The sequence below is a fragment of the Protopterus annectens genome, chromosome 6.part0, assembly GCF_019279795.1.
Source record: "Protopterus annectens isolate FY-2018-M chromosome 6.part0, PAN1.0, whole genome shotgun sequence".
Taxonomy (NCBI): domain Eukaryota; kingdom Metazoa; phylum Chordata; order Ceratodontiformes; family Protopteridae; genus Protopterus; species Protopterus annectens.
Window position 1 is genome coordinate 1,089,256,907 of NC_056737.1, and position 20,880 is coordinate 1,089,277,786.

The 20,880-nt window shown below is 41.8% G+C and overlaps 1 protein-coding gene across 1 annotated transcript in view; it reads right to left on the minus strand.

Annotated features, from left to right (window-relative positions):
• The window catches only part of RPS6KA5 (ribosomal protein S6 kinase A5), a 1,659,077-nt gene that overhangs the window by 935,345 nt on the left and 702,852 nt on the right, over positions 1 to 20,880 (minus strand). Inside the window, 1 exon segment of the mRNA XM_044073623.1 lies at positions 8,627 to 8,760. Coding sequence (XP_043929558.1) covers positions 8,627 to 8,760 — 134 coding nt within the window.

Genomic DNA, 20,880 nt, shown 5'->3' on the forward strand with positions numbered 1-20,880 from the left:
CACTACCTGTTTCATTGCAAACATGAGGTTGGTTGTGCTGCGTCCTGATCTGAATCTGAACTGCTCCTCACTCATCATAACTTCTAGTGCTTTGTGTGTTTTGTCAGTCATCTTTTCCAGCATTTTCATGCAGTGTGAGAGGAGTTTGAAAGAACTGGCACATTGGCATTAGTATCCTTATTCTTCCAGTCTTCGCTCCGTACTGTGTTAAGTTTCATCAGAAGCCATTTCCCATCTAACTCACCCTTTTTGTTGAAGTACATTTACTAAATTCTAAATTTAAACAATGACATGGGTACACACATTAATAGAAAAGAAGACTAACCATAATAAATACTCATTTTCATCCATCAGACGTTTTCTTTCTGACATTTGTCATTCACTCCACCATTACATAAATTGCTCAATTCCTGCCTTCCCATAAACACCACTCGACACCCTGAACATTATTCTGCATGTAATGTTGCACAAATTCCATTGATTTCCAATTTGTTCCTTTCTGTGTTTTAAGGATTCCTCCTGCAGTTCTTCCATCCCCTTTACAATATTTGGTTTGTCAATTACATTTGGTTTAGATTTTGATTTCCATTCTCTATTAATGGCTTTTTGACATCCAATAACATTAAACGTATAAGCCTCACTATACCTAGACAATTCTAATCCAATATCAGAGCCGAAAAGAATAATTTCCTTAGTTACAAATGTTTGCCACCCCCCCCCCCCCCCAACTCCAACATTTCTGACCAAGTACTCTGCTGGGAATTTTTAAAATCTAATAACTCTATCAGCGTGGATCTTTCACTTGCCATCCCCATTAAGCCATCCATTTTCTGTTTCCTTATATTCTGTTATCAATCCCTAGTGGGGAAGAGAGTTTCAAGCCTGCAGTCCAAACCTCTGTTTGGCGTTATCCGACTGTATTACTCTTTCCCTCTACAGTTATTTGCTCCCAATACCATGGTTCCTTTGCTAATTTTCTCTAGTAACTTCCATCCCCCTCGTGTTTATTTTATATACCCCTACTTCCAGCTATTCATATAGGCAAAATCTCCTTTCTCCATTCTCATATTGGCTTAGTATTTAGAATATTTTCTGCTACACTATGAATATAATATTCTGTATTGCAGCTGTTATTTTCCTTAAGGAAGGACCTGCATCCAAAACCTTGCTCTTACTAAGTCTAAACCCACTCACTCCCATTTCATCATCATCCTTTTTCATTTTAATTTATAACCTTCTGTTTGTTTTATGTATATAAAATTTAAACGGGCAGCTCTAAAAAAGAAGTTATGCATCTGTGTTGTTGATCTTCATTCATTCTTGACTGTTGGGTCTCAGTTTCGTCTTCTGAACTGGCTTGGCTGTTGTATCAAGCTTATGCCAGCCAGAAACTCTCAAGCTAAGGCTACCCATAGTGCCTCTCTTCCCTTCCCCTCAGATCGAGTTTTGCCCATAAAATAGAGAAAAAATTTGGAAACTTTGCCTGAGCAACAGCCCTAGTAGAAACCTAGGACTAGTTCCGAACCTCCAAAAGTCTTTGGAGGGAGTAAGAGGGTGGGATGTCAAGAATGAACGAAGATCGACAACAAAGATGGAACGTTACGGTAAGAACATAACTTCTTTATCTGAAGTTGTCAATCTTCATTCACTCTTGACTGTTGGGACAAAGTCCCTAGCTGCTTATGCACCAGGAGGCCCTAAGGAAGGATATTTCTGAGCACTATAGAGCCAAAGGATGCTCTTCCCCTAGAGACCATATCCAATTTGTAATGAGTGATAAAGGTATGATGGGTAGCCCAAGCTGCTGCTGAACAAATGTCATCCAAAGAGGCTCTGGAGTGAAAGGCTACAGAAGTGGAAACTGATCTGGTAGAATCAGCCCTAACTTTTGATAAGTTCAGCTTACTTTAGTCATAAATAAAGGTGATGCAATCTCTCAACCATTTCAATAGAGTTACTTTGGAAATTGGTTTGCCCAGTCAAGGACCTGAAAAGGATAAGAACAATTGGTCTGATTTCCTAAATGATTTCGCTCTATCCAGATAAAAATGTAGTTGTCTATGTACATTCAACAAATCTAAGCAATATTCCCCCCTTGCATGAAAAATTTGGGAAGAAAACTGGTAGATCTATAGAACGATTAATATTGGTGTCTGACACTACTTTAGGCAGAAAAGAGGGATAAGTTCTAAGTGATACTCTCTCTCTGTGAAAAATGATATCTGGATGTTTCACACACAAAGCCTGCAATTCTGATATTCTTCTGGCTGATGTGATGGCTATCAGGAATACAGTCTTCCAAGATAAATATTTGATATCACAAATGGCTGCTGGCTCAAAGGCCTGGTGGACCAAACTTTAAACTTTAAATTCCAAGGCTCAATGGGATCACTACATGGTGGCTTCAAATGTAGAATGCCATTTAAAAAGGTTTTGCAAAGGTGATGAGACATCAAAGAAAGGTAATCAAAACCATTATGAAAATATGAAATAGCAGCTAAATGAACTAACAGAAGCAGCACAGGCTCCCGATTGGAATAAGGTTGATAAATATTCTAATACCTTATCAACTGAGGCTGAAAAGGGGTCAGTTCCTTTGTCTTGAGACAAAAACACAATTCTGTTCCATTTACTAAGATAAAGTTTCCTGGTGAATGGTTTATGAGAAGCCAGAAGTATCTTTTGCACCGGGAAAGAGAGATTATTCCACCTGGCAATTCCTGGAAGTGGAGGAACCAAGCTGTCAGTTTGAGGCGCTGTAGGCTGGGATGGACCAGACCCTGCAGATGAGACAACAGATCTGGAGTTGGATCCAGAATCCACAGGCGGTGAACTAGGTGCGGCCCGAGAAAGGGGAACCAGACTTGACGGGGCCAAAAAGGAGCAAGGAGGATCACTTTGCTTCTCAACCTTTGAGCTTTCTTAAAAAACTGGGGAATTAGGGGGATTGATGGGAAGGTGTAAAGTAGTCCCGGGGGCTAAACATGTAGGACAAGCATCTATCAGGAAGTCTCCCCGAGGAGGGATTAGGGCAAAGTAGCTGCTACATTTGTGGTTTATGGGAGATGCAAACAGACTGCAGCAAGGCTGACCCCATCAACGAAAGATTTTTGTCACTACGTTGGGATTGAGAGACCACTCGTCAGGCAGGAGTATGCATCTGCTCAGTTTGTCTGGAATCATGGTGGAACTCCCCGGAATGTGCATTGATATCAGAAAGCGGTTGGAGGTGATTGCCCATTGCCAAACTCTTTGGGCTTCCCGACATAAGGGGTAGGGATTTGGTTCCCCCTTGTTTGTTGATGTACCGGACCACTGACATGTCTGACTGAATAGTAACTGTTCCTGAAGGGGGGGCAGACTGAAATGCTTGCAATGCTAAGAGCACTGCCCTCAGTTTTAGGACGTTGATATGCAAATTGGCCTCTTGAGGGGACCAAGTGCCTTGGACTCTCTTTCCCTGAAAATACCCCCCACCTCATCAGGGATGCATCCGTGGTCACTACGGCCTTGGGCTGAGAAGGTGTAAAGGGGTGGCTCCATAATTCCTCTTCTGGCTTCATCCACCAATATAAATCCTACTTGCATCAGTTGGTTATGTGGATTGGGTGGGACACTGGATGTGTTAACAGAGACCACTGTGACACCGGGAGTCATTGAAGCAGCCTCATGTGGTACCTTGCCAGAGGACCTAGGATGCCTGTTGCTGCCATGGAACCAAGAAGTTGTAAGACTAGACGAGCCGGAACTTTGCCTTGAGACAGTATCACTTGAAGTTATGACCTCAACCTGAGCAGTCTGTGGAGAGGAAGAGCAGCCATGCAGAATTTTGTATTTAGTGTTGCTCCAATGAATTCTATTTCTTGTGTGGGGGATAGTATTGACTTTACTCTGTTTATTGAGATGTCTAAGAAATCTGCAAGCCTTATAATGGAGTCCAAAATGGAAAGTAGTATATGCCTGGTGGGGATGGTAAGGAGCCAGTCATTTAAATATGGAAACATATGCAATCCCTGTAGCCTTAAGTGAGCTGATACCACTGCCATGCATTTGGTGAACACCCTGGGGGCTGTGGTGAGATCAAAGGGCAGTGCTCGAAATCGGCAATGACTAGCTCCCAGCCGGAAGTAGAGGTTGTCCATTTTTATGTGGTAATACGTATCCTAAAGATCTACAGAGCACATCCAATAGTCTTTCTCCACAAAAGGAAGGATAGACTGAACTGTGACCATCCAGAATTTTGTTTGAACAAACTTCTTCAAAGGATTGGCCTCCAGTCCCCTGTCTTTTTTGACACTAAAAAGAATCTTGAGTAAAATTCGGATCCTATTTGGTCTGGTGGGACTGTTTGAATGACACTTTTTTCAAAGCAGCTTTTGGATTTCGAGAGCTGCTATATCCCTCTGATTGGGTGGAACATCAGGGACTCGTCACAGTGGTCTGGGATAAAAGTTGAAGGGGATATGGTAACTTTTCATATTACTGTCTGCACCCATGAATCCGATATTATTGTTTGCCAGGCTAAATGGTGCACAGAGAATCTTCCCCCAACTGCCTCCAAAGGTAAGCAATTGGACTGCTGCTCAGGAGTGCTGGTAGGGTTGTCCAGAGAAAGAATCTCTGGAACCCTGGTTACGCGGGCCCCCCTCTGCCATGGGAGGGGTGTCTTCCCGATGAGACCCCCCTCTGCCTCGGGGAAAATACTTGCCATGTGTGCCCCGAAAAGGCCCTTGGGACTTCCTGAACCACATCTTTCCATTGATGTAGCATCAACACGACTGTTGACAAAAGAAGACTTGAAAGGGTCCGCAAAGTCACATAAGCGCATCCAGGTGTAACTCCTGTACCCACTGCCCTGGCCATTCCTTTGGCTGTATGTGCAATAAGCCGCATGGAGGTGCTGGAGATTAATTCTAGGGTGGCAAGCTGGGAGGCAACCTTATTGCATACTTTGTCAGACACTGCTCCTGCCAAGGTCCCTGAAAGCTCAGTTATTGGGTCCCTTTGAAGTCGTGTAAAATGTGCCAAAAAATTCAACAACCATATGGCAAAGGTTGTTGAACCATAGACCCACTTCCTGAATCTGTCCATCATCTGAGACTCTCGGTTTGGAGGATGGACAGCAGGACTCTCCTCTGAGAGTTCCTTCTTTGTGGCAGCTGCCACCACCATAGCATCTACTGCAAAACCTCTTTAGACCAGTGAAGTTGATTTTTGGGTGCACACAGAATTTTGTCCGGTCTCCGGGGAATTGCCTCTATGGTGTCAGGAGCCTTCCACGCATGCTGCACAATGAGTTTGACCAATTCATCGGCAGGTTGGGTCACCCAAGAAGTAGAAGGTTGGGCATGAAAAGCCAGCAGGAAAACAGATTCCTCTGAGGAAGGGTTTGTGGACTTTCAATCATCCCTCTGTTTTAAGATTTCCAGGATCTCTCTGAAGTAGACATCTTCAGGGGGTGACCGTGGGGACCCTTCCACTTCATAGTAATCTGTATAGTCGGTGACGGATTCTTCCGGAGAATCTATGTACTTCCACTTGCATGATTCTCTTACGGGGTGGCTCCTCAGGGGGAAGGTCCGAGTAGGACTCTGAAGAAAGGGTACCCTCCCCAGCAGGGTGTCTTGCTGCTCTTGTGCCCGCTGCCACGATGTAGAAGACTGTGACAGCTATGAGCCAGAGGATACATAGATGTGACACTCAGACACGGATGGTGCCAACAGTGAGCCTGCTGAGGAGAGAGCTATCTCCATAATCTGAAAGGTATGCCCACCCGAAGAGGGATGGGAGCTCGGAAACGAGAAAGACAACCTTGGAACTGGGGTCACACCCACTCAGACGAGCCCACCTCCAGAGAAGGAGCTGCTAGAGGACTCGGAACTGCCAAAGCACCAGGAACCGTAGACAGCACAGTTGAAAAAATTGGAGCTGAACTAGGGATCCCAAAGCCAGCAGCCAAGTCACAGTCCCTCGACTGAGTCAGCTCCAACAGAGCCGTTGACCGCAGAGTTGGTTCTGGAACCAAGGTGAGGTCCACCATCGGTACCGAAGTAGTTGGCACTGGCAGCGTCAAAGTCAAGGGCTTCAAAAGCTGCGGAGAGGTTGAAGGAGGAAGATAAGTGGGAGTCCTTGGAGAGTAAACCTCAGCTTTGGATGGGAGAGAGGTCCTAGACAGGGCAGGGAGACCTCTGGCTACGAAGAGTTGTTCCACTACTCTGACTACATCAAGCTCTGAAAGGTTCCTGGTGGAATGGATGGACATCCCCGAGGGTGATACTAGACGTTCACTAAAGGGACTCAACTGTTGACCAAAGAAGGGGTCAACAGATGGGGAGTACCTAGTCCTGGGTATTGATTCAGCCTTTGGCACCGTGGTTGGTTGACCAATCGTTGTTTTGGTGGGGGGTGGGTGACTGGTTTGACTGGGGAAACTATTGTTGTTGCTGAGAGAGCTGTAGGTATCGATGAAGGGGAGCGTACCAAGGTGACTTTCGTAGGTTCAGTAGTTGTCGGTATCGTGGGGGAAGTTACAGGCTTCGGTGCCGAAATGGTAGCAGGTGTCAACTTTGGAATCTTAGGCCTCGGTTCCGAGTACAAGTCGAGACCTGGTCCTTAGAAGATTTAGACTCTTGAAATTTAGGAGATGCTGGAATGGAGTGGCTCCTCTTTTTAGACTCTTTTTGGGAGATTTAGATGTCTCTGCCTCAGATAAAACCTCACCAAAAGGGCATTATAACAGCCCCTTGAGGATCAATTTGTTTTGCGCCTCTGCAAGGGTTCGAGCTCTGAAACCCTTGCAGATCTCACAAGGTGGTTGAATCTCTAAATGTGGCACCCCCAAACAATACATACAAGGAAAGTTGCCCATCCGAATTTGGCATCTTTCTGCCACACTCGTCGCACTGCTTGAAACCAGTAGTTCCTTTATGCTTTTCAGCCATCTTTCAAATTTTGAACAAGGCACACACACAGACACAAATTTACACACACAAGGAGTAAGAGAAAAGGGAATACAGAATTGTTTTTTTTTTTTTTTTTTTTAAAAGAAGGTCGTACCAATGATGGTAGTGAAGAAAATACCACAAAGGGTAAGGGAGGAACAAAGGGAATACCAACTATGGTATTTAAAGAACTACCAGAGGTAAGAGGGAAGGGAAGGGTCTATACCAACGATGTATGACAAGTATTTACCGATAAGGTAAAGGGGAAAGAAACAGCACTCACACTCAAAAAAATAGAGCAGTAACAAGAAAAATATTAAGGAAGTAACACGTTTACAGCTAAACAGACAGAAATTGTGTGTGTGTGTGTGTGTGTGTGTGTGTGTGTGTGTGTGTGTATATATATATATATATATATATATATATATATATATATATATAGATATATAGATATGCACACATACAAATATGAAAAAGTTAGCACTTAGCTGAGAGCAGAGCTGACGCATCCTAAATTCTACGTGGCAAATGAGATCTGGGGGGAATGGAAGAGAAGGACTCTGGGTAGCCTTACCTTGAGAGTTTCTGGCTGGTGCGAGCTTGATACAACGGCAGAGTTGGTTCTGAGGTAGGCACAGAGACCCAACAGTCAAGAATGAATGAAGACTGACAACATCAGATGTCTTCTTTCAGAACAGGTAATCTCAAACCACCTTGCTCTACTTGAAGGCTCATCTTATGTAACTCTTGCCTTCTTCCCCTACCAAACAATTTTCTTCAACTCGTTATTATAATCCACAACTTTTCCACTGGTTGATAAAAATATGCCTGACCTGTACAAGAAACTATAGGGACTAAAAACATTTTCATTGCATGTATCTTAATTATCCACATCCATAATGAAGAGCTTCCAACTTTGCAATTGTTGTGCTATCTTTCACTTACTCTCCTCACACATATCTGAATACTTTTTAATCCATATACCTAAATACTTGATGTTATTCCATACTTGGGTATTCCTGAACCAGTTCACATATGGGTACATCTGCAGTGAATTCGTGTGAGCCTTCTGCTTTTCCTGACTTCATTTTTCTCAATGCTCTTCATACTTCAGAACACAAACAATTAGGCAAGTGTTGATTGGAACCATAAAATGCACAGTGGTGAATGACTTAAGTAGAGACATTTAAAAATACTTGTCACCCTTTACAAGCACTTAGTAGTGATCACCTCCCAAACTTCTACTAAGGTGGGATCTTTCTCTTTTCATTGCTGGCTGTTCATGGGACAGCACAGCTTCTGTGGGATTTTCTTCATTCAGAAATTGTCTGAAGTACTCCCTCCATCTGCCAGCAGAACATTAGCCCAAATACTGCAGTTTTGTATCCAGGGAGGTTTAACCCTAACTGGTATATTTTTTCTTCTGCAAAGAAAATTAACTAAAAAGTCAGTCTGGTATCTTGGTAGCAGAAATTTCCAAGTCTCTTGGATTTATCAGTCAGTAACTGCTTACATTTGGCATGAATTACATAAATACACAAAGGCAGTTGTTATAAACATTTTGTAATAAAAAAGCTCTGTCAGAATCAACACTCAATTTCTGAACCTTTGACTTATAATTATAACAAACTTTGGGAGGGGAATAGCAGTCCGTATATTCATCTTCTTCCTCTTTTACACTGTACCTTCTGCTGATGATTTTAACTGCAAATTCCTGGCCTGTCTTCTTCTTTAAGCATTTTCTGCAGATAGAAAAACTTCCTTCTCCTAAGGGATAATCTTTCATATCCAGCTCATAATGATGATAAAACGGAGAATCCTGTCAAAAATAAAATCAAGTTAATAGGAAGTCTCTAAAAACAGAAAACATTTCTTTTGAATAACCTGTATCAGTGGTACCAGATACAACAGTACATGCAAAAGGATAATATTTAACTTGATTTACTGATTCACATCTATAATAAAGTATACAGTGAACATCAAACTAAGAAATTAGGAGATGCATGCAACCTTCTTCTTCTTTTTCTCTCCTGTAATTCATAACATATGGATATAAGCCCTGCCAAGGCAACATGTTACACATTCTCCAAAAGTGTCTATGCCTCTTTCCTGCAATCTCCTTAATGGGTATCTGAAATGTCCAGTACTGTGTCTTGAGTGGAGTGAGTACTTATCAAGGTTTTGTAAACACAGTACCAGAACTTAATTTAAATCTTTAATAAGTATGGCAGAAACGGCATCTAAACCTTCCTTGTTTCAATAGGGCAGCTTGTATATCAGTTCTGACACTGTCAACACCCCCACATTTGGTGGCATACAGAGAAGCTGCTGCTCTCGGGACACCATTAATGCATTCAAATCAGTGTTACATATGATACTAATACACTGTCTGCTCACTGTATGTCAGTGCTAGAAACTGGTTATGATACACATTACTTTAACAGCCACTTCTAATCTCAGCCAGTGATATGCACACCAGCTTTGATGGTATGTGTAAATCTCATTATGCACACACAGCAAGGACATTTCATTTCCTACAAGCTTTTTCCTTTTTTTTTTTCCCTGCTGTTTGCTGATCATCAGCTGTACCATTTTCCCAACCAGACAATTATTCCTCTTGGGTGAAAGTTAGCTACATAAGTAGTAATACAGGCAGCCAGCAGGGGTTTCTCTTTAAGGCCTAACACCTACCCTGGGTGGGGGATGCATGGCCCATGTCACATCAGGAGGCCAATACACCTTCCTCATGCAACTGCATTGTTTTCCAGCACCTGTAATGAAGGCTACCATAAATATATTTTTTAAGATGCATACAAAACACAGGTCAATTTGTCTGTCTGCCACTCTTCTTTTCAGGGGCACTGTGGCACCTCGTGACCTGAACTGCTGGACTACCCCAGGATGGACATGCTTATCCTCCCAATGCCACTACTAACAGGTAACTGAGCTGATAAGTGAACTTGCGACACATTAGCCATAGTCAGGGCCTTATCACTTTATGTCAGTGGAGCTGACCACAACAGAGAGACATCTGACATTTATGCAAAACAAGACACCATAACAGTACAACATTAAAAAGGAGACGAACCTAACAAGACAGAATGAGTAATGGAGAAAGAATGATCAGACTGGACAGCCAGAAACGGTGACAAATTTGTTTTCATGAAGAGCTCCCACCTCAGCTATAGTATGAAATTTCACCCATTCCGTTCTGCCCAGTAACTCACTAAATCTGGATACAATAGCAATCTACACATCTGGATGATGAATGCAAGCCTCAGCCAGTTTACTCTGGATAACTGCTGCAGCAAAATGACACCTGACTTTGAAGTGACAGTCTGGCCTGTAATCCACAAGTAAAGTGGGGATGGAAGACAAGGTCTCTTCCTCAGGATTATGACCTTCTGAAATACCTAAAAAAAATTCAGGAGAAGCAGTAGCACCTCTGGCAGAACACAGCGTAACAGGCTTGACAGCTAAGCCAAAGCAAAAATCTATATCGCTGGTAAGTCATTCAGAAACAATTTGCATTCTAAAAGAGCCCCTACTTCCTAGCAACAAGCAAGATCACCAAATGCTTGACTATGTCATCACTCTGTGTACTAAAAATAGCCTTAAGCTAAATGCCAAGAAATGCAGTATGATTCTATTTGGCAATGAAAATGTTTCCACCTGCTATCTTATAAATGACACTGATATTAACATTAGGAATTTGAGTACCTATGTTGCCAACTCAGTATCATTTGACAGTACTGTTTCCTCAACAGTTCAAAGATGATGAAATAGGGGAGGGTATACGAAAATAAGGAGAGAGCAGCATTTTGGATGTAGGTCCTTAAAGAGAAACACCACCACTTAGACCACTGTATTCATAAAGTAGCATAAAGCATTCCAAGAACTAAGGCAACCCAGGACTGAAGAAAAGAGACTTTACCAATAGGGATGGCTACAATGGTATAGAAAACGGACAAGAGAGGGCTGGAATTTAGTGGAGAAAATCAGGAAAGAAACCAAGGTATTGGGAGGGAGCAAACAACAGGGAAGGTAATACAGTGGTATGATGTAAAGCTTAAGTCTGGACTGCAGATTAGAAACTGCAAAATGGCTCCCTGTTAAATGGTTGACTTTTTCCTAGGACTCCAACTATTCAAACTCTTAGTCAACAAGATATTCTCTCCTCTAGCAGCTACACTAATCAGAAACTTTCCTCTTACAACCTCAGAAACCACAACCACTGTGCCCCAACATTGCAACCCCCAAAAAACAAACTCCATTGTACAGATCAATGCTTCTCTATAACAGGTTCAAGAATGATAAAGTATTCTCCCCATGAATAAAAGACACCTCAACTTATCCAAAATTTGGGACTCAACTATAGGCCTGCCTCATCTCTATCTAAATGTTAATGCCTCTCATCCAACCATATTGCCTAACCTGAGCTATGTCTTTCTTTCTTTTACTACTAACACATTTACTGTCCCCTCGTGGTGGGTTGCACTGCATCATTCTTCACTACGCAATCACATACATTTTTATTTAATAGAACTTCTCCTTTCAGCTACTCATAGCCTAAGTCTAATATCCTTCACTCTACTAAACTAACCTATCATGCCTATTTAAACACACAACTGTAATAATCACACAGGCACCTCACTTTCAACATAAGACTTGCCTTGAATTTTGCAAATAATACATATTACCATTGTAGATGCTCTGTTTATTAGCTCATAATGGTATTTTGTTGGTGTGTTTTCATTATTCCCAAGATATAATTCTTTGCATTCCTGGGCTGAGAATGAAACATGTCAAATCTGATCAGTGCTCTACTTCTGTAAACAAATTTTAAATAAAATAAACTGCCTTCTTTACCAGAAACTGATGAAGTATTGGCAAACAGAAATGGCTAGGGGAGTGCCAAACCAGTTATGGCAGAGTTTTTAGTTGAGACTAGAACAGATGCTTCAGTTAAAAAAGGGGATAACAGGTAAGGCATATAAAACATTGCATGACAACTATAAGAATAAATCAATGGAGATTAGAAATGATTGAGAAGAGGGAATGTAAAAGCAATTTACAAAAAAAGAATGGGAGGACATCTGTATGGCTCTCAACTACACTACATAGGTTTAGGATTTTTGCTAGGAAGTGTTTGCACAGATATTTTACACCCCAAGATGACTTCAGACAATTTTTCCTCTGGTAGATAGCAAATGTTAAGAGACATATGCAAAGACATGCATCTGGAGCATTTCTCCCCGGGCCTCAGCTGAAAATGTGCCCTGTCCCAGTTGGACTTTCCTGCTAAACAAATGTTAAATAAATAAATGTAATGGAAAAATGAGAAGTAATTGACAGCATGCATGTTTGCGGGGAATGTGATGAGTAGGAAGTCTTAAAAAAAATCCCTGCCGAGTATGTTATCAGAAATCTTACAGGAGTAAACAGCTGTAACTACAGAAAAAATAAGTTATGTACTCACCACAGCATTCCATCTGTGTTGACTATTTTCATTCTTCCTAAACTGATGGGTTTGGATCCAATACGCGGATCTGACTCGGCGGCTACTAAAGCTTGTGGCAACCTAAAAGCTCTTGAACTTCTCCCTTACCCACAATGAACCACCCTAAGCTATCACAGATCTTGTTTGCTGGTTTTTCCAGAAAGGAATGTTTAACATGCATGAATCTAGAAGATGTAAAAAATTGTATGTGCTCTATAAAGGAAAAAACTATATCTGAAGCTCAACGTAAAGGACAATGATGTCCCACAAACAGCTCATTTGTCCAGAAGTTCATAAACAAAAGAGATGGGGCTGGTGGGCAGGAAGGGAAGTTGAGGAAAAATGGAGAACACAGATGGAATGCTATGGTAAGTACATAACTTCTTTATCTGATGTTGTCAATTTTCATTCTATCCTCAACTGATGGGACAAAGTCCCCAGCTACCTACAATCCCGGGCGGACTCTAACGATGTTCCTGAGCACAGCTGAACCAAATGATGCTCTACCCCTGGAGACCAGATCCAATTTGTAATGAGGAACAAAGGTACGGAGAGTAGCCCAAGTCATTACTGCACATATATCATCCATGGAAGTTCTGGATATAAAGACTGAAGAAGTTGCCATGGACCTAGTTGAATAAGCACACATCTGTTTTGGTAAGGTAATACCCAGTTTGCTATAGATGAAAGAAATACAATCGATCAGTTAGATATCTGATTAAAGTTACTTTTGCAGCTGGTTTACCCAATTACAGTTCTGCAAAAGAAAATACAATTGATCTGTTTCTCTGATTTCTTTTGTTCTATGCAGGTAAAAATGTAATTGTCTGTGAACATCCAATAAATGCAATATGTATTTGCCCTTGTTTGCAAAATTAGGGAGGAATACTGGTAAATTAATTGATTGATTGATATTAGAGATTCTGACACCACATTGGGAAGGAAGCAAGCATTTGCTTGGAGCATCACTCTATCCTTTTGAAAGATCAAGTATGGAGGTTTTGAAGACAAGGCTTGAGTCTCTGAAATTTGTCTAGTGGAGGTTATGGCTACTAGAAAAACAGTTTTCCAATTTCCAAGTAAGATACTTAACATATTCACTCCAATGGAGCTCAGGAAGTTTGCACTGTAACTTTCAATGGGAGGAACCTAAGCCTTTTGACAGAATCAAATTATGTCCTCATATTTCAAATAAATGTTTACATCCAACTCTGGAACCATACAGGTTATGAAAGTATAAATAGCAAACTTTTCAGCACAAACTATTTTAGGTTCTAGGTCTTAAATTGAATTTTATAAGCCACAGTAAACACATTAACTGCTACGTTTGTAATATTTTATAAACAACTTAAGATATCTCAGCAACCACTTAAGTTACACACATACTGTCAAGCAGCATTTTATTCATCTAGCTTTCATACGAGGCAGAGGAGTTCTGTCTGTGTTACTTGGTTGTTGGGATATTTAAACAAATATAATAAAAACAGCAATATCTCTTTACCTGCATTAGGCAGAGGTCAAATATTAATATAGTTGAGTTTGACATTGTGTGCTTTAAAGATGAAATATTTTAATACCTTGTACAGAGCATGGTTTTGGTATTATTGATGCAAATATGAACAAACAATATTTGTTGCCTACAGACGTCAGTAGGAGGTAACTGCAGATGCATCTGGAGGCATCACTCGGATTTAACGAGTTAAGGTCACATTTAGCTGCTGGTTCAAAGGGGAAATGTATTAGCGCCTGTAATACCAGACTGAGATCCCATGGGGAAATAGGGTCCTTAAACAGAGGTCTCAAAAGGAGAGTACCTCGCAAGAAAGTTCTGCACAATTTATGAGAGGCCATTGAAGAACCTTAAAATCCAATGTGAAAATTTGATATTGCTGCTAAATGAACTTTAATCACTGAGAAACTAGCCCCTTCTTTAAAAAGAAAAGTTAAAAATTCAAGTATGTTATGTACTGAAGCTGAAAATGGCTCAACATTATTTTGTTGTGCCCAGTAAACAAATCTTTTCCATTTACTTGTGTAGAGTTTTTGTGTTGAAGGTTTATGGCAAGATAAAAGCACATAACCGAAAACACCAAAACGGACCAGCTGTTAGGATGTAAATAATTTTATTGCTTCAATAAATCATAATATCAGCAATGGTCAAAACCATGCTGAATAAGCAAACCGGTTTCGGCTAGTGTTAGCCTTTTTCAATGCCCAATATCCAAGATATCTTGGATATTGGGCATTGAAAAAGGCTAACACTAGCCGAAACCGGTTTGCTTATTCAGCATGGTTTTGACCATTGCTGATATTATGATTTATTGAAGCAATAAAATTATTTACATCCTAACAGCTGGTCCGTTTTGGTGTTTTCGGTTGTTTGCTATTTGGGACCGTGCAGCAGATCTTACGTGCAAGATAAAAGCACATGTCAGACAGGGAAAGACAGCATCAGTTGTCTGGCTATTAAAGGAATTTGAGAAACCAGGCCATCAGCCTGGCGTATGAGATGCTAGGGTGGATCATGCCCGACAGGTAAGACAGGAGGTCTGGAATCGGATCTAGAATCCAAGGTTGGTGAAGTGAGGTCAAAGAAAGGGAAACCAAATCTGCCAAGGCCAGTAAAGTGCAATGAGGATGATTTTGTTCTTCAACCTGACAGCTTTTTGCAGAAATTTTGAGATTGGTGGGTAAGCATAAAGCAAACTGGGGGGGGGGGGGGGCAATTGTGAAGTAGTGCATCCCTCTGTGATTTCCCCTTGTGGGGGGATTAGGGCAAAGTAGCTGCTGCATTTGTTGTTTATGGAAGAAGCAAAAAGATTGCAGCAAGGCTGGCCCCATCAATGAAAACTATTTCTGTCACATTCTTGATGGGAGACCACTCGTGAGGTAGAAGAAAACACCTGCTCAGTTTGTCTGCTATCACATTGGACTTCCCCAGAATGTGCATTGTTATGAGGAAGTGGTTTTGATGAGATCGCCCATCGCCACACACTGAGTACATTTTGACACAAGGAGTATGATCTGGTCCCTCATTTGCTGATGTACCAAACTACTGACATATTTTCCATTTGAATAGCAATCATCCCAGAAAGGAGAGCATCCTGGAAGGCCTGCAATGTTAAAAGCACTGTTCCCCCCTCTAGGACATTGATATGCAAGCTGGTCTCCTCAGGGGACCAAGTGCCTTGGACTGTTTTCCCCAGAAAATGCCCCCCCCCCCAACTGGGAAGCATCCGTGGTCACTATCGCCTTGGGCTAAGGGGGAATGAACGGACGGCCTTGTAGAACTTGATCTGATTGAATCCACCCACCTGAGATCTCTCTTGCATGTCTGAGTGATTCATATTTGAGCGGACATTGGCTGGTAAAGTATAGACCATTGTGTTGCTAGCACTCACTGGAGAATCCTCATATAAAATCTGGCTAATGGTACTAAGGTTATTGCCGCTTACATTGATCCTAGAGCTTGAAGGACCAAGTGGGCTGAAATCTTGGTACCACAGATTCTTTTTCTGATCTGTGATCTGACAGTCTGTACTCTTGAGGGAGGCAGTGAAGCTATCATTTACTTTGTTTTGAAAACTGCTTCTATAAACTCCAAATTCTGAGTTAGTACTGGCTGAGACTTGTCATGGTTTATGGTTATTCCCAGATGAGAACAAGTCTGGAGAACCTGCATTCTTGCCCTTACAAACTGATGCCTGGTTGAGGTGTAATAAGCCAATCGTCTAGATACAGAAACACCCAGAAAATGCTACTACTGTCATGCATTTAATGAACACCCTGGGGGCTGTGGTGAGACCAAAAGGCAGAACCCAAGTACCTTTTGGATTGTATGTTTATCCTTAGGTGATGGTTTGCATCTTGAAAGTCTATTGAGCACATCCAGTCGTCCTTGCCCTGAAAAGGGAGAATGAAGTGTATTGTGATCATCTGAAACCTGGTTTGTTGAAATGACTTGTTCACGTTGCTGAGATCCAAAACTGTTTTCCAGTCCCCTGTTTTCTTTGGCACTAAAAAGAACCTTCAGTAAGTTCTGGATTCTATCTGGTCTGATGTGACCTCTTGGATGACTTTTTTTTAAGCAGCTTTTGTATTTGAATTGCTGATTTTTCTCTCTGACTGGGTGGAACATCGGGGATTTTTCTTGAGATTGGACGCAGAAGGGAAAAGGGTATTATACAGCCTCTGGATATAATCCTCTGCACCCAAGTATCTTTTGTTACGTCTAGCCAGGCTCTCTGCTGCAGGGATAATCAACCCCCAAATGCCTCCAGGGGTGGGCAATTGGGCCTCCTTTCTGGAGAAGGTAGGAGCTTGTCCAAGAAAGAATCTATGGACCTCTAATTCTGCAGGCCTCCTCTGCCGTGGAGGCAGTCGACTAATAGAGTTCCCCCCTCTGCCCCGGGGTAACTTCCTCCATGTGTGTCCTGAAAAGTACCCTGGAATTTCCTGAACTATATCTTTCGACCATCTCATTGATTTCTAGAAAACAGTCACTGAAGGGGTCGAAAAACGTACGCCCACTACAGACAGGGTCTTTCCATCCTTCTCACACCTGGATAAAGTTTCTTTCACAGTGGGGACGAATAAGGAAATGCTGTCAAAAGGAGCACTGGTGAACAAAGACTTGAAGGGCTTCACAAAGTCACATAAGTGCATCCAGGAATGCCTCCTAATGGAAATGTCTGAACCCGCTGCCCTTGAAGCACCTTCGGCTGCATGCAAAATAAGCCTCATAGATGAATTTGAAACAGATCTTAGGATAGCCAACTGAGAAGTCATGGATGATTGGATCTCTGCAGAAATGGACCTGAGAGGGAATTTGAAAGTTCCTTGATCAAATCCCTCTGCAACCTAGTAAAATGTGCCAAATAATTCAGCAACCTTAGGGCGAAGGTCGCTGAAACATAAAAATGCTTCTCAAACCTGTGAATTGCCCTAGACTCCTTGTTAGGGGGATGAGCAGTGGAACTATGTTCGACAAGTTCCTTTTTGGTGGCTGCCACCATGACCATGGCATCAGTGGGCACCACTTTAGACCAAAGCTCGTTCCCGGAAGGAGGTGCCAGAATCTTGTCTGGTCTTCTGGGTATGGGTTCAACTGTGTCAAGTTTCTTCCACGTCTGCAGAGAAACCAAATCTATGAGCTCATCAGCAGACGGAGTAACCCAGGAGGTAGACAGGCCAGTAGTGAAAGCCTCCAGAAATACTGACTCCTCAGATGAAAGGTTGCTGGGCATCCAACCACCTATCTGTTTTAGGATCAAGGATATCTCCAAATGAGACATTTTCTTGAGGTAATCATGGGGACCCTTCACCTTCATCAAAGTCCGTATCACCCTTGACCGATTCTTGTGGAGAGTCCAAGTGCTTTCTCTTGCACTTTTTCTTCCTAGGGATCTCCTCAGTGAGGTGTTCCGGGGAGGTATTGGAAAAAACTAATTCCCTGCTTGCAAGCCTGGAGGTCTCAGACTGGATGTCTCTGTGGTCAAGAGTGATGAGGCTCCAAGCACATGGATATCAAGGTAGAAGATTGAAGATCTGGGGGGGGGTGAATCCATCCATTCTGCTGGAGCAGAAAACACCCTCTTCACAACTGAAGCTCCAAGGTGCAGAGATGGCTCTGACAACTTTGCAGTAGATTCCAACACCTCTGATCCAACAGGAAAGCTTCAGCTCTGAGAGCCCTCTGGATCCGAAGAAATCTGAACTACAGCACTCAGATTAAGCTTTGGATCCGAAGATAATGTTACTTTCAAATCTGAATCAGAGACTCATAAGCAACTGAAGGAATCAGAGGAGGAACTTGAAGTGGGGGTGTAGTTGAAGAATGGACCTTCTGACCTGAAGGGATAGCAGCCAATAAGACCCCCATCTGAATCTATGGAGAGAGGATCTTCCACACCATTCTTTCCACAGCTTCCTCCATCAAGCTTCTGGACAAACGAGTTAAGACAGGAGAGGGGGACTTGGATCGGTGTCATTCCAAAAAGGGTGAAAGCACCCCTGAAGTCACAGGATCAGTGGATACCGAATATCTTGTCCTGGGAAGAACTATAGGACTCGAGGCATTCGGATACAAAGTAATTGAATCCATCACTTTTTTTCTTCCTTGGATCCGAGGGCAAGGAACTTTTGGATCTTTCTGGATCCCATTTAGGCCTTTTCCTAGACAGCTCCAAAACTGTGGTGGATGAGGTGGAAGGTTTTGGAGATGAAGGCTTCAGTTCTTTACTTTTATTTTTGGGGGATTAAGCCCCAGATATCACCTCTCTAAAAAAAGATGGTAATAATCATTTTAATATGAGTTTATTTTTTTCTTCTACTAGATCCCTAGGATTGAAACAATGGCAGATCGAACAATCCTGTTACAGATGTAATGGCCCAAGGCAGTAAAAGGACACAATGTGGACATCTAACATCAGTAGCTTATGCCTGCACTTTTTAAACCTAGTGGGGTCTTTTTCCACCATTATACTAGCAACTATACAAATGAAAAGTTAAGTAAAAACAGTTTTTTTTCTTGAAAAGAAAGAAGGCAGCAAGAAAGCTAACAGCAATTGCAATAAAAGGCTACACTAAAGTGTAGAAATGTAGAAAGAAAGAAAATTACTAACAATAGTAATTCAAGAATACAAATACTGTACTATAAATAAAGTGAAAGAAAAATTACCAACTATGGCAACAGAACATGTAGTATTTTCTATGAAGGTAAGGGATCAGAAAAAAATATAAAGATTTTAAAAGATAAACTATCAGTTATCTGTGAAAGCTTGAGAGCTAGGCCAACCAAGTCTTTCTCAAAAAGCAACAAACAAGATCTGAGGTAGCTTTGGGTTGGTGCATTATGGGTTTGGGAGAAACTCAAGAGCTTTTTGGTTACACGAGCTTTAGTAGGAGCCAAGTTGGATCCGAGGATTGAATCCAAACCCATCAGCTGAGAACAGAATGAAAATTGACAACCTTAGACTCATTGTTTTGAGCTGGGATACAGATCTGATTTGCCTAGACATAGTAAGGCCTTACTAAGTTTAATGTTACTGGCTGTTAAAAAAGCAAGTGCTACAAAATGGAAATCAAAATCTATACAAAATGTAATTGAAGTACTAAATATTGTAAAGGAGATAACAGAACTGAAGTAGGATCATTAGTAAAGGGAAGCAGCAAATTATGGAAAAACTAATGGAATTTGAATGAAAATACTGTTCTATACACTTAACATACATGTAAGGTGTTTGTGTGTATTCACTACTGTTGTCCTGACTTTTCGGATGATTTCAAAAGCTGAATGGAGGGTGAATAGAAGGATTAAGGAGATGCAAAGATGCCCCACAAAATGGCTGTGGCAAACCCTGCTCTGGACTTGGACACGGTAGGAAGATGGTAATGTTTGTTGAAGATATGCACATAGGGCCAAATAACTGCTTCCAAAATGTCCTTAGTGACCACTTCTTTAAGAAAGGCAGTAAATGTAGCAGCAGCCCTAGTGGAATGTGTTCTCACAGCATCAGGGGGTTCTTACCATGACGGCTGTAGAAAAAAGATGCATACTGGGAGATCCATTTGGAAATAGTTTGGTTAGAAACTAGTCTCCCCTCAGAGTTATTGGCAAATGCCACAAAAAGTTGGTCTGACTTCCTGATATTCTTGGTGCTGTCCAAGTAGTAACACAGTTGTCTATGTAAATCCAAAGAATGAAGGATCCTTTCTTCCTTGTTTTGAGGGTTAGGAAAGAATGCAGGCAAGCATATGGTCTGGTTTAAAGAAGTCTCTGTCACCATCTTGGGAATACAGGAAGGGGTGGTCCTGAGAGATGCTCTGTGTAGAAAATGATGAAAGGTTCCACACACATAATGGCCTAAAGCTCTGACATACTTCTGGTCGAGGTAATGCCTAGTAGAAAGGCTGTCTTCCAGGTCCAGAATTTTGTATCAGTGAAAGCCGCTGTTTCAGAGGGTTAGCTTTACAATGAAATTGAGGTACCAAGGGGGAACAGGAGGTTTTCTTGGAAGCCTAATGTGGACAACCACTTTCAGGAACTGTTTCATGAGGGGATTTGAAAAGAGAGGAGGCTGTGAAGGCAGATAAGCAAAAATAGCTGAACCATGGATTTTTATAGAAGAACAGGAGAGACCTTTTTCAAAAAAGGCTGGATAAGTATGACTGGATCAAAAGGATCATGGCTTGATGAGGATTTTGTCCCTTTTGTCTACAGCAAATGAATATTTTCTGTTTGGCAGAGTAAGATATCCTACTGCTAGATCTCCTGGCTTTTAGAATGTCCAGGACCTGCTTGTTGAGAAGCAACCCCTTTCATGGGATCAAGGTATCATCCAAGCTGTCAATTTAAGTGTGTGCAGGTTGGGGTGTATTACTGTGCCTGTTTTGCACTGACAGTCTACTTTCTGTGGCAGCAGACATGGCTCTCTGTTG